Source organism: Hylobates moloch, unplaced genomic scaffold (assembly GCF_009828535.3).
Source record: "Hylobates moloch isolate HMO894 unplaced genomic scaffold, HMol_V3 SCAFFOLD_7, whole genome shotgun sequence".
In the NCBI taxonomy this organism is placed as follows: domain Eukaryota; kingdom Metazoa; phylum Chordata; class Mammalia; order Primates; family Hylobatidae; genus Hylobates; species Hylobates moloch.
Genome location: NW_026652282.1, coordinates 127,538,705 through 127,550,310, shown reverse-complemented (window position 1 = coordinate 127,550,310; position 11,606 = coordinate 127,538,705). Strand labels below are relative to the sequence as shown.

The 11,606-nt window shown below is 48.1% G+C and overlaps 1 protein-coding gene across 1 annotated transcript in view; it reads right to left on the bottom strand.

Annotated features, from left to right (window-relative positions):
• IDS (iduronate 2-sulfatase) overlaps positions 1-3,227 on the bottom strand; it is a 34,128-nt gene extending 30,901 nt beyond the window's left edge. The window contains exons 1-3 of the mRNA XM_058441364.1: positions 1,777-3,227; positions 923-1,059; positions 1-252 (exon numbers count right to left, since the gene is read on the bottom strand). Of these exons, the coding sequence (XP_058297347.1) occupies positions 1-252; positions 923-1,059; positions 1,777-1,879 (492 nt within the window). The 5' untranslated portion in view covers positions 1,880-3,227. The remainder of the gene's footprint in view (positions 253-922; positions 1,060-1,776) is intronic.
• Between the last annotated feature and the right edge of the window lie 8,379 nt (positions 3,228-11,606).

The following is an 11,606-nucleotide window of genomic DNA, read 5'->3' as shown; positions in this document are numbered from 1 at the left end:
CATCCCCAGGATGGGAATGCTGGATTCAGACACCACAAACCAAGAGAACCCAGACTCTGGACATGGAGCAGTACCAGGGTGAGAGACTTTTCCCACCGACATGGTCACATAGCCATTCTCCTTGAAGTACTGGGGGATGGTGGAGAAGTTTCCAGCGTGCACCTTCCAGTAGAAGTTGAAGTCGTACAGGCGGGTGGTGTCAGGTCTCCTGCCAGTGAGGAAAGAAACGCGGCTCGGGGCGCACACTGCCTGCTGTTAGGGAGCAGAAGCAGAGGTAAGCATCGTCACAGCAAAACATGTCTGCCATCTCTTAGGTAACCAAGCAACCGCCCTCCTGAGGCCCCCAGCAAACAGCTGCATGGTAGCTGAGTCATGCAGAGCTCCAACCAGACACTGGGATTTGGGTGTCACCTAGGCAACAGACTGCTTCCGGGAGAGAAAAGGGAAGCAATCAGCCCCTGAAACCAGCAGATGCTCATCTCCTCTTACACAATGGCCTCCCCAGGCACACAGGGCGGCCAGTGTTGCTGGGGGCAGAGCCATGAGGGGGTTCAGGGAGCAGAGCCACCCTGGCTGGCTCTCATCTGAGGCCCAGTCTGCAGACCTGTGGGTGCCCTTCTGCAGCACCCCTTCCTTCTGAGCACCAGGCAAGTCCCCGTTCTGGGAGAAAGCTGGCCAGGGCTGCTGCCAGCACATTAGGGCCAGGGCGCACCTTCCACCCAAGGAGAAGGCCACCCTTGAAGGTCAAGCTTTCCCGTGAGTGGAAAACCAGATTTTCTCCACTACCATTTTCCAGACTATGCTTCCCTCTAACAAGATGTCCCGCACAATCTGCGCCATCTGACAATAGCTGAAGCTCCCCGCCCCCAACCCTCAGTGCACGAAGAAGCACACACCCACAGCTAGAGGTTCCCAGACATACCTGCGCAAAGGCATTCTGGAAGAGGAGGCTGTGGGATGCCAGTTGGTCAATATTTGGGGACCTCACCAGCTTATCCCCATAACAGCCCAGGGAGGGGCGCAGGTCATCCACGATGATGAGAAGAACGTTCAGAGCATCTACAAAGGAGGGAGGCTTTGGTGAGGTAACCTGCACTGACACTGAACCCTCCCTCATGGTAGGTGCTAGGTTACTAAGAGGCCCAAGGCTGGACCCTGCACCTTAACAGCCCAGCCAGGGAGGGGGCTGTGCCTCAGCAAGGGAGGGAGTGGGGCTCGAGGAGGAAGCCTGAGTCCTGGGTGGCAGGGTCTCCAATCTGGGTGAGGAAGCGAGATAGTAAGTGAAAGATGGTGGAAAGGAAAGATGAATTTAGGAAAAAAAGAGAATGATGTATGCAGGGAAGGACAGATGGTTGGATGGAGGAAGGTAGGGAGGAAAAGATGAATAGCTGAAGGGAAGAAAGGATGGAGAGAAGGAGGGAAGGAGAGAGAAAAATATGAATGGATAGAAGGTAAAAGGGACGGATGGACTAACGGAGGGAGGAAAGGAGGGGGGAAGATGGATGGATAGAGATGGGAAAGATGGGGGGGAAGAGGAAGGGAAGCAGGGAGGGATAGGAAGAGGATGGATGGATAGATGGAAGGAGGGAAGGGATGAAGGGAGGGTAGGAAGGAGTAAAAAATGGAGGGAAGGAACGAATGATGGATGGATGAAAGAAGGAATGGTAGGAGAGATGGAGGGTAAAAAGAATGGATATAAACAAAGAAGGAAGGGAGGAGAGGAGAGGAGAGGAGAGGAGAGGAGAGATGAAATGGCAGGCAGGGTGTGGGCGGCACCTGTGGTCGAGTTGGCCTGCGTTTCGGATCCGAGGGCGACGCAGACGGAGCTCAGAACCACACCGAGCCAGAGAAGGCCTTGGCCCGTCCGGGGCGGTGACATTTCGGCTTCGACGCGGCCGCTCCGGAGCGGCGGGGACAGGCTGCAACAGGTGGCGCAGTTAGCAGCAGCCGCCGCCGCCACAGAGGCCTCCTGGTCAGGAACCCATGAAGGCTGCGCAACACAGCCACCGCCCGGGCCCACAGGCCCGGGCGCTGGCCGCAGCGCGAGTGCGTCTGTGCGACTCTTCCCTGCGTCCCTCCCCTCGGGGGCGGGTTCTAGAGGTGCGCGTCATCCTGCGGCAATAGGCGTGGCCGAGAGACAGGCGCAGAGCGGGGGCGGGGCAGCTGCTTTGCAAGCTTCGCAGACCCAGCGGCCCGCAGGCCCCTAGGTGGAGAACTGCTAGGGGTATTGCGATTCAACCACTGCCCTTAACAACTAGCAGTGACCCGTCTTTTTGCCTTTGCTCGTGCTGTGCCTTTCACCTGGGAGCCCTGCCCTTCCTTCTTATCTTTATAAAAGACACACTTCTTGCAATCCAGCCTCAATGCCAGTCTCCATCCATGAGGCCTTTTGAGAAAGTCCCTTCCGCCATCTAAAAGGACTCTCTTTCCTATTCATTTCTTCAACTAATTCTTATTAAGTATCGCAAATATGTATACCAGGCGCTGTTGGTGGATGTATACCAGGCGCTGTTGGTGGCACTGGGGCTCTATGTCCCTGCCTTGGTGGAGCTTAAAAAAATAATATATAGAATGTCGGTGGGCATACCCGGTCTGGAGAAAAATAAAGTGTGGGTGCGGGGCATGCTTGTTATTTTCTATGGGGTGGCCAGGCAGGGCCTCACTAGTGAAGTGGCATTTGAACAAAATTTTGAAGGAAGTGAGGGAGCAAGCCGCATTGAGGTCTGCAAGAAGGGTGCGCCAAGCACAGAGAGCAGCAATTGTGGGGAGATGGAATTCTAGCCCTACACTGTACTATACGGAATACTATTATACCGTCCTAATACTGCAAACACAGTTTTTCAACTTTGAGAATCAATCTATAACAAAGCCCAGATGACTTAATTATGACTAAACAACAATGGACAATGGGAAGGTACAAATACAGCTGTGATGGTGCTGTGGTGCACTGCTCAGATCTCCCTTCAAGACCAAAAATTTTATTTCCCTAGCTGGCTTGAGAGCTGTTAGCTGTCGTTAGCCCTCATCAGAAATTGTCTTAGAAAAAGATAGGTACCTCAGCCAAGGTCACCCCTGTTCTCAGGGAGCCCACATCAATGATTCAACTTGAAGGTATAAAGGTCCAGCCCCTCACCCCAACTTGGGATATCTCTGAAAGGCCATCTCAGCTTCAGAGCTCCCTGTGGGGTTAACTGAAGCCTTTTTTGAGACTGCCCACTTTCTCTGTCTGTTGAATTTTTATTTCTTCCCTCCCTTCCCCTTCCACAGGTGTTGATCCTAAGAGTACTCCCTAAGAAACAGTTGACAAAAAGCTGGGAGGAGGAAGGGAGATGTCAGGAAATGTAGGCACATTAATTTAGGGTTAGCAATTTAGGATTGTCTCCTTTGCCCCAGCCTATCACCAAAAAAAAAAAAAAAAAAATCAATAGTTGTTGTCCCCAGTTCATAGAAAAAGAAATACAGATTTAGGGATATTATTTAAAGATACAAAAGTAAACAACAGAAAACTTAAAAATGGCAATAAATCTATATAGTAAAAGGAGAAGGAAAAATGGTAGGGAGAGATGAAACAAAATTTGTCATGAGTTGATAACCAATGAAGTTCATTGATGAACACCTGGGCTTTATTATACTGTTTTCTGTAATCTTGTATAGGTTTGATCAATTTCCAAAATCCAAGGTTAAAAATATGTACATAAAAGAGGAATGGATAAGAGATCTCATCTATCATAGGAAGAAGTCAGCAATGTCTAAAGTTGAAAACATTAGAAAGTTGATATAGAAATAGCATAGTATTTAGAAAGACAGAGACAATCTACTAGAAGAAATGAAAGTAGAAACATTTAAAATGAGAACAGAAGAAGGAAGGTGCAGGGCAGAGGGCCTTTGCTTTGTATGATATGTCTTTTGGTCCTTTTTGACTTAGGTGTTAGTGTCCTCCCCCGAAAATTGTGTGTTGGAGTCCTAACACCCAGTACCTCAGAATGTGATCTTATTTGGAAACAGAGTCTTTAACAGGGTAATCAAGTTAAAAGGAGGTAATTGGGCTGGGCCCTAATCCAATATGACTGGGGTCCTTATCAAAAGAAAAAATTTGGACACAGACACAAACACATAGAGAGAAGACATCCATGTGAAGACAATGGATTGAAGTGATGCATCTACAAGCCAGTGGATGCCAATGATTGCCAGCAAACCACAAGAAGCTAGGAAGAGGCAAGGAAGCATTCTTCTATAGGTTTCAGCGGGTGCATGGTCCTGCTGGCACCTTGATTTAAGACTTCTGGCCTCCAAAACTGTAAGACAATGCATTTCTTTTGTTCTAAGCCACGTAATTTGTAGTACTTTGTTACAGCAGCCCTAGAAAACTAACACTACGTATAAACAATTCAAAATTTAACAAGATTGATGGGCTCAGCTGGAATAGAAAATTATATATGCCACTTGGCACAATTGTGTGTGTTTGTTTTTGTTGTTTGTTTGCTCCGGTGTATGCTCGAGGTTTTGCTGGGGCTCATAGCAGCAGAAGGACAAGAGTGGGAGCAAGTGGAGAGAGCCAGTAACAGAGCAGTTCAGGTGGCTGACAGTGGTTAAGAAGACTGGTGGACTGGGGACAAACAAAGATCTAGGAGATGGGTGAGGATGTAGAGAGGCAGCAAGGGTGTGAGAGTACTGGTTTTAGTCCCAGAATGAGACCCTGAAATTTAAGATTTCTGAGGTAAAACAGATCCTGGTGATTTAAAGGTCAAGGATGTGGCCTTGAAACTGGGAGGCTGAGGTGGGAAGGAAGAGATTGCTGGAGGTTAGAGATGAGGAAGAAGTCAAGGGTCTGTGAGTGGCACAGGCTGCTGATGAATACACTGCAGTCCCCCAGAATGATGACAGGACACAGGGTACCAAGGCCACCTATGAGCCTGGTACCTGAGTCTTCAGTGAATGAGGGATAAGGGCCAATCAGTGCTATGTAACAGATGACCACAAGCTTAGTGGCTGTAAACACCACTCATTTGTCACCTCCTAGTTTCTGTGGGTCAGAAATCCAGGCACAGCTAAGCTGGCTGGGTCTTAAGTTCAGGGTCTCAAAAGGCTGCAGTGAAGGACTGCATTCTCACTTAAAGCTCGGGATTGTGGATAGCACAATCCACAGGTGCTCAAGTCCTTTATATAAGATGGTGCAGTATTTACACATAACATACATACATCCTCCCATATACTTTACATTACCTCTAGATTACTTATAATTCCTAATACAATGTAAGTGCCATGTAAACAGTTATTATACTGCATTATTTATGAAATAATGACAAGGAAAAAAAGTCTGTACATGTTCACTGCAGAGACAACCATCCATCTTTTTCAAATTCAACAGTTGGTTGAATCCACAGATGTGGAACACATGGATAAGGAGGCTGATTGTAGTACATTCTACACATACACAAGGGGTCACATACACTAAGGGGCAGGAAACTTGGGGGCCATCTGGAATGGCATCTACCACAAAAGAGCCCTATCTTGAGTCTCAATTCCAACAGATAACAGAAAATTTAATCTAGTCAATTCCACATTTTCCAAGTTACTTCAGGATTGTCTTACTAATTACCAATTATTGTTATCAAGCAATTTAGTATTGTCTCCTCTGCCCCAGCCTATCACCTAAATTATGTGAGACTTAAATTCGGAGAGAGAGAGCAAGAGAGAAGAGAATCTGCTTGTTGTCAATGGCAACCTGTCCATGCCAGCATCTACTCCAATGTACAATCCCATCCAGTGCTCAGAGATGGCATACCTTCATGCTGTCTTCCAATGTGGTGTCATCATTCTAACCTAGCTCCTAGCTGCACAGTCCATGACATTTTCTATGTGACATTTTTTGGAGACGTGCTCTCCCTCTCGCTCTCTCTCTCTCTCCCCCTCTCCCTCTGCCTCCCTCCCTCTTTCTCTTTCCCTCTTTCTCTCTCCCTCCCTCTCTTACCTCCTTGGAGGCACAGGAAAATTCAACTGCTTTCCCATGCCACTTTAGTGTCACAGGAAGCTCAGGGGACTGCCCCAGACACTTCTGCAGCTAAGATATGTGAATTTGGTGTGAGAGGAGTTCTAGGACTCTGGACCTTCTAGGGTACTATGCAGCAAAGGGAGTCCCCTTGCTCTTGGACTTCTACCCTACCCCCGCCTTTGAGCCTAACTCCAGGAGGAGGGGACAATGCACACTGGCAAATTGCCATATAGTCCCACACAATGGTAGGATGAGGATTCAGGGCAGAATTCAAGATTTGTTTCTCATTCCAGATCCAGGGATCCTTGGATGGGCACTCCTCAAGGGCAGGCTCTGCCCTGTCCATTTACTACTGTATCCCAGGGGCTAGTACCTTCGTGGGGTTTCAAGGGCTCGGGATGAGAACCATGATGAGAACTACCTGGATGAGGAAAGGGAGTGTCCCAGGCTGTCCTCAGCCCAATGCCAGTGAGGGCTCTCTCCCCTGCAGAGTTGTAGGCAGGGCCCTGGACTCTGTAGGCACATGAAATGATGTTCCAAGGAGGAGCCTAATGTGGGCTGTGAATGTTACTCAAATGCGCTGGGCACGGAGGGCACTGTTCCCAGAAGAGACTATCTCAAGGTGCGTGAGGCAATGTGCTAGAACTCTGCTCTCAATCTGAACTCTGGAGAGTACAGATGGCCATCCATAGGCATCTAGTTCTGCAGCCAGGTCTGTGCTACCCTGAGGACTAAGGTGCAGCAGTAGCAGCCCTAGGCTCCCTGGGGTTCCAGAGGAGTGAAAGAGAATGGCAACACAGCCAGAATCTGATTCTGTTTTACTTCTCAGGAAGAAGTGAAGCCCCATGGAGCATGAGGGGGCAGCCAAGGGGCTGGGCATCACAGAAACCCTGACATTTGCTGGGCTCCTACCCTGGGTCACACACTATGTCAAGAACTTTAGGAGCTGAGATATTCTCTCACAATGGAAGAGGTTAGTCCCAGTCCCGTTTGCCTGTGGGCATCTTGCATCATCCTCTGAACAATCTCTCCCTTCCTTCCTCTTCTTTCCAGTTCTCGTCCCACCCTCTTCCCTCTCTTCTTTTTTTTTCTCCCCTCAAGCCCAAGACTTTCCTGTCATGCCAGGCAATGATTCAGCCACTTCAGTTCTGGGTGGATGGATAGGCAGGGCTTAGAGCAGGCAACCCTCATGCTGTCAGAGCCAAAAAGTAGAGGAATTATAAAAGCCTCCACCAGGGGTTGCCTAAGCTCTGGTGTTTTGCCCCCACTACTTTAAAGGTGATTCGTTTAAAACAAAACAAAACAAAACAAAAAAACCAACTTACTTCATAAAGCATAAGCTTAAAATAAGAAAAACAGAAGTGCCTAATCAGATCTTTGGAAGTATTGCATTGCACTGTCACTGAGTGATGTATGACTGACTGGCTGTCTTTCTGTTTGGACTGCATTCATCTGAATGGAGTGGGTACACTGGCTACCACCTTTTCTCCGGGTTTTCGCTGTTTCTCTTTGATCTAGAAACGATCTATTCTTACTCCCCCAGATCTCTTTATAAAGAGCCACAGGGAAAGGAAACAATGATGGCTGTTTGGGAATAAAGGAGGGCTCTCACAGTTGAAGTTTTCCCCATCTGGGCTTGGGTAAGGAGAAGGGCTTCCGGTCCCTCAGCCCTGTCAGTCATATACCTGGGACCTGTCCCATGGTCATATAGACCAGACCCTGCACACCTGCAGTCTCAGGTTCTGACAAGCAGACATCTTGCAAAGCAGAGCCTGCAGCTGGAAGTCAAGGCAGAGCCCATCCCCTCTTGCCAGCAAGGCAGGAGTGTCCCTTTTGAAGTAAAAGCCAGAGGACAAGATGGACTGGGAAACACTGCAAAGACATTGCTCCTCGGCCTTTGGTGACATCCCTCCAAGGTCCCCTCTCACAGGTGTGTTATGAGACATACCTCAGGCATGAGTGGATGCATCAACAAAAGGAATAGCTAAACACAGCCTGAAATAGGACGCCTTCAAGGGGACAAACAGAAGTGTAGGAGGAAGGATCTTCAAAGACATGCCAAATTACCGTGACTCATTACCATGGCCCTCTTAAGATCAGTGCTCGCAAGAAGTCAGTAGTTTATGCCAAACAAGTATAGCAAGAAGAGCAACCTTGCTGGGTGGGTGAGGAAAATCAGTCCTCTTTTCTATGACATGAGACTAATTATTAAAAGAATTTCAATTTTGTCTTTACCAAGACATGAGTTCCTTATGTACTGCATGCTGTCTTCTGCTTTTTATTTGAAGAAATGTGGCATTTGGGAAGCAGCAGATGTCCCCCCTGTGGAATCAGTGTGAAATGATATTTTTGTAACATCATTAAAAAGTCTATCAAAATGGGAAATTTCTCTAAAACTCTCTAAGGGACCAATAAAAACACTCAGAGGAGGAAGGCTTATCAGCGGAGATTCTTGCTAAAGGGCAAGTGTATTCACATATGAAACACAGTTTTCAAAGTCCTCAGAGCCCACAGCTGGGATTTCTTTCCATCGAATGTTGGAGCCTAAGCATTGCAGTTAAATCCTGGGCAGGAGCAAAGCCTTGAGGCCCCCGGTCTTAACCCTTACTTTGTATCCCAATGCAGAAACCACCAGCTTGCCCCCAGCTGGCTGCCTGGTTCTCACCTTTCTGATTGATGGTGGCTAAGCAGTCACATGATAGGGCAGTCTAAAGAGTATAAACTCTGTTGGCACATTGTCTCACACCTGTAATCCCAGCAGGCGTGGGAGGGCGAGGCAGGAGGATCACCTGAGGTCAGGAGTTCGAGATCAGCCTGACCAACACGGTGAAACTCCGTCTCTACCAAACACAAAAAAATTAGCGTGGCATGGTGGCGGGCGCCCGTAATTCCAGCTACTTAGGAGGCTGAGGCAGGAGAATCGCTTGAACCCAGGAGGCAGAGGTTTCAGTGAACTGAGATTGCACCACTGAACTCCAGCCTGGGCAACAAGAGCGAAACTCTGTCTCAAAGAAAAGAAAAAAAAAAAAGTATGAACTCTGGAATCCGACAGGCCTGATTTCAACCCTAGCTCCTGTGTGACCCTGAGCCACTGCTAAACTTCCCTGGGCCCCATCAGGAAATGTGAATCCCACAAACAGCCAGTGGAGGGACCCACTCCCAGCCTCAAGTACTCAATCAACTGGGCCTTTGTGAAGCAGGTTCTGCCTGCCTGGCCAGAGGCTAGCTTGTGGAGTTCCAGATCCCAGCCTTCTCAGCCTGCTTCAGCTCCAACCCAGGTGGGGCAAAGCTGTAACAATTGCTGGCTCTCCTGAGCCCCACATGGCTCATATCATGGCTTGTGAACTTCAGAGAGATGCATAAGGGCCAGCGAAATATTTTCAGTTCTGAAGCCACAGCCTGTGCCATGTGGGGGTTTTCAGCCTGCACTGAGGTGATGCATCTGGCTAGGCTCCAGGGCTTTGTGAGCATTTTCCTGAGGGCCCCATCTATGGCTACTATCATGCAGTGTAACTTGTTTTCAACATCGACAATGAGCTGCTTAAAGAATAAGTTCTCTTTTGAGACCAGCCTGGCCAAGATGGTGAAACCCTGTCTCTACTAAAAATACAAAAATTAGCCAGGCATGGTGGTACAAGCTTGCAATCCCAGCTACTCAGGAGGCTGAGAAGGAAGAATCGCTTGAACCTGGGAGGCAGAGGTTGCAGTGAGCCAAGATCGCGCCACTGCACTCCAGTCTGGGTTACCAAGTGAGACCCTGTCTCAAAAAAAATAAAAATAAAAAAAGATTAAGTTCTCACAACAGCAGGCTGGAGGCAGGGTGACATTAGCACTCTTCATAGCACTGTCAGTCCACAGTGGGGTCCAAAGTCAAACAAAAGACCCCAACACCAGGAGTGTTTTGGTATTCTTTTCCGATAACATGTTTGTGGATCAAATTCATCCCAGACTTTTCAACTCATTGAATCCTCACTGCTGCCCGAGGGACTGTGCACTACTTTTCTCTCCAGAGTACCAATGCAAAAACTGAGGCTTGGAGAGGGTCATCGCTGGCCCAAGGTCTCATAGCCAGCAGAGCTGGCACTTAGCCCCTGGCTTCTTAATCACTATGCAACACTGCCACAGGCCAGGGCTCTGGGCTGGGCTGCTAGGCCCTGTGCTTTAAGGGTAACCATGATCTGCTCTCATAGGCAACCAGGGCACATGGAAGGTCACAAGGCTGAGAGCAGGGGTGGATAGGCAAGAGAGTTTCCAGATCATAGGCTGTCATAAAACCCCAATTTTACATGGGGGAAAAGTACATTTTACAATTCAGGGTCCAGATTAGTTCTAAGTTATTACTGTTGGCTACCAAGTCTGCGTGAGTAAGCCCTGAGCACCACTGTCTAAAGAACTTTATGGCTCCACAGTGCTGAGATGTGGGTTCTACCATCCTCATGTTACGTGATGAGAAAGTGGACGTAAGCTGTCTAAGGTCACGCAGCTAGTAAGTGACAAAGGCAGGACGCACACCCAGTTTCAGCTAGTGAAAAGCCACCTCACTTATCCCCTGTGCTCTACACAGATTTGGTGAAGAAGGAAATGATAGAACGTGTGACCATAATAAGCACCATGAAGAGACCCTGGGCCATGTACTTGCTACAAGACAGATCCTGCGCTATTTCAGCTTTGTGGCCAACTGGTATCACCTAGCCATCTTGCCTCCTTAATGTTCACCCAAGTCAGGTGCTAGTCATGATAAGGTCTCCATTCGGACTCCTGTCAGGGAGAAAAATGGAGACCACAAAAACAAAAGCAAGACTTCCCTTGAAAAGCTGCTTTCAGGCATCTTTCCATCCTGCCAAAAATTAACCAGAAACTTCCTAGGGACAAAGAGAGCTGCCAGCAGAGTAATGTTGAGAAGGCTGCCACACAGCACCCTGTGACTTCATCTCCTGCAATTAATTGTGTCTCCCACTCGGCACCTGTGAGGAACATGCTATGATAGTAGCAACCGGGTGTCATGACCACATTTCAAAATCAGACTCTTAAAGCAAGTGACACCCCAGAATTGTGTGGGTGAACCCAGGCTCTGTGTGATTGCACTGGGAGGCCACAGAGAGTGCAGGATTTCCCGACAGAAGACTCTGCAGGCAGATTTCAGTTATCTGAAATGACTGGTGTACACACATGCTTGCCAAGGGCTCTTCCTATTTTTTTAGCCCTATGTTCAATTTCCTCCAAGGAAAACCATGGATGGAACTAAATGAGATTTCACTCACTTGGTGCAATTTGGTCAGAGGGTGGAATATCCAGCCATCCAGGTTGACCTGGGGCAGGGCCTCAGTCTTACCTGTCCTGGGAAGGGCGTCCTCATGAGGTCAAGGCTGGAGAAAAAGCACATATCCAGGAACTCTAGCCCTCTGTAAGGCCTCAACAAATGGTGGCTCTTACTGGTGTTAGTATCACATATGCACAGATAATTTTCAGAATTCAGAAAGGGGATGAGGTGTACAGATCAGTAGCACCTCTCAGAGTCTAAGAAACACACTGACATTTAAGCAGTGAGATGTATGAATATTAATACAAAATATGATAAATGAAGAAAATTCAGTATTTTATAAACAGTTTCGTA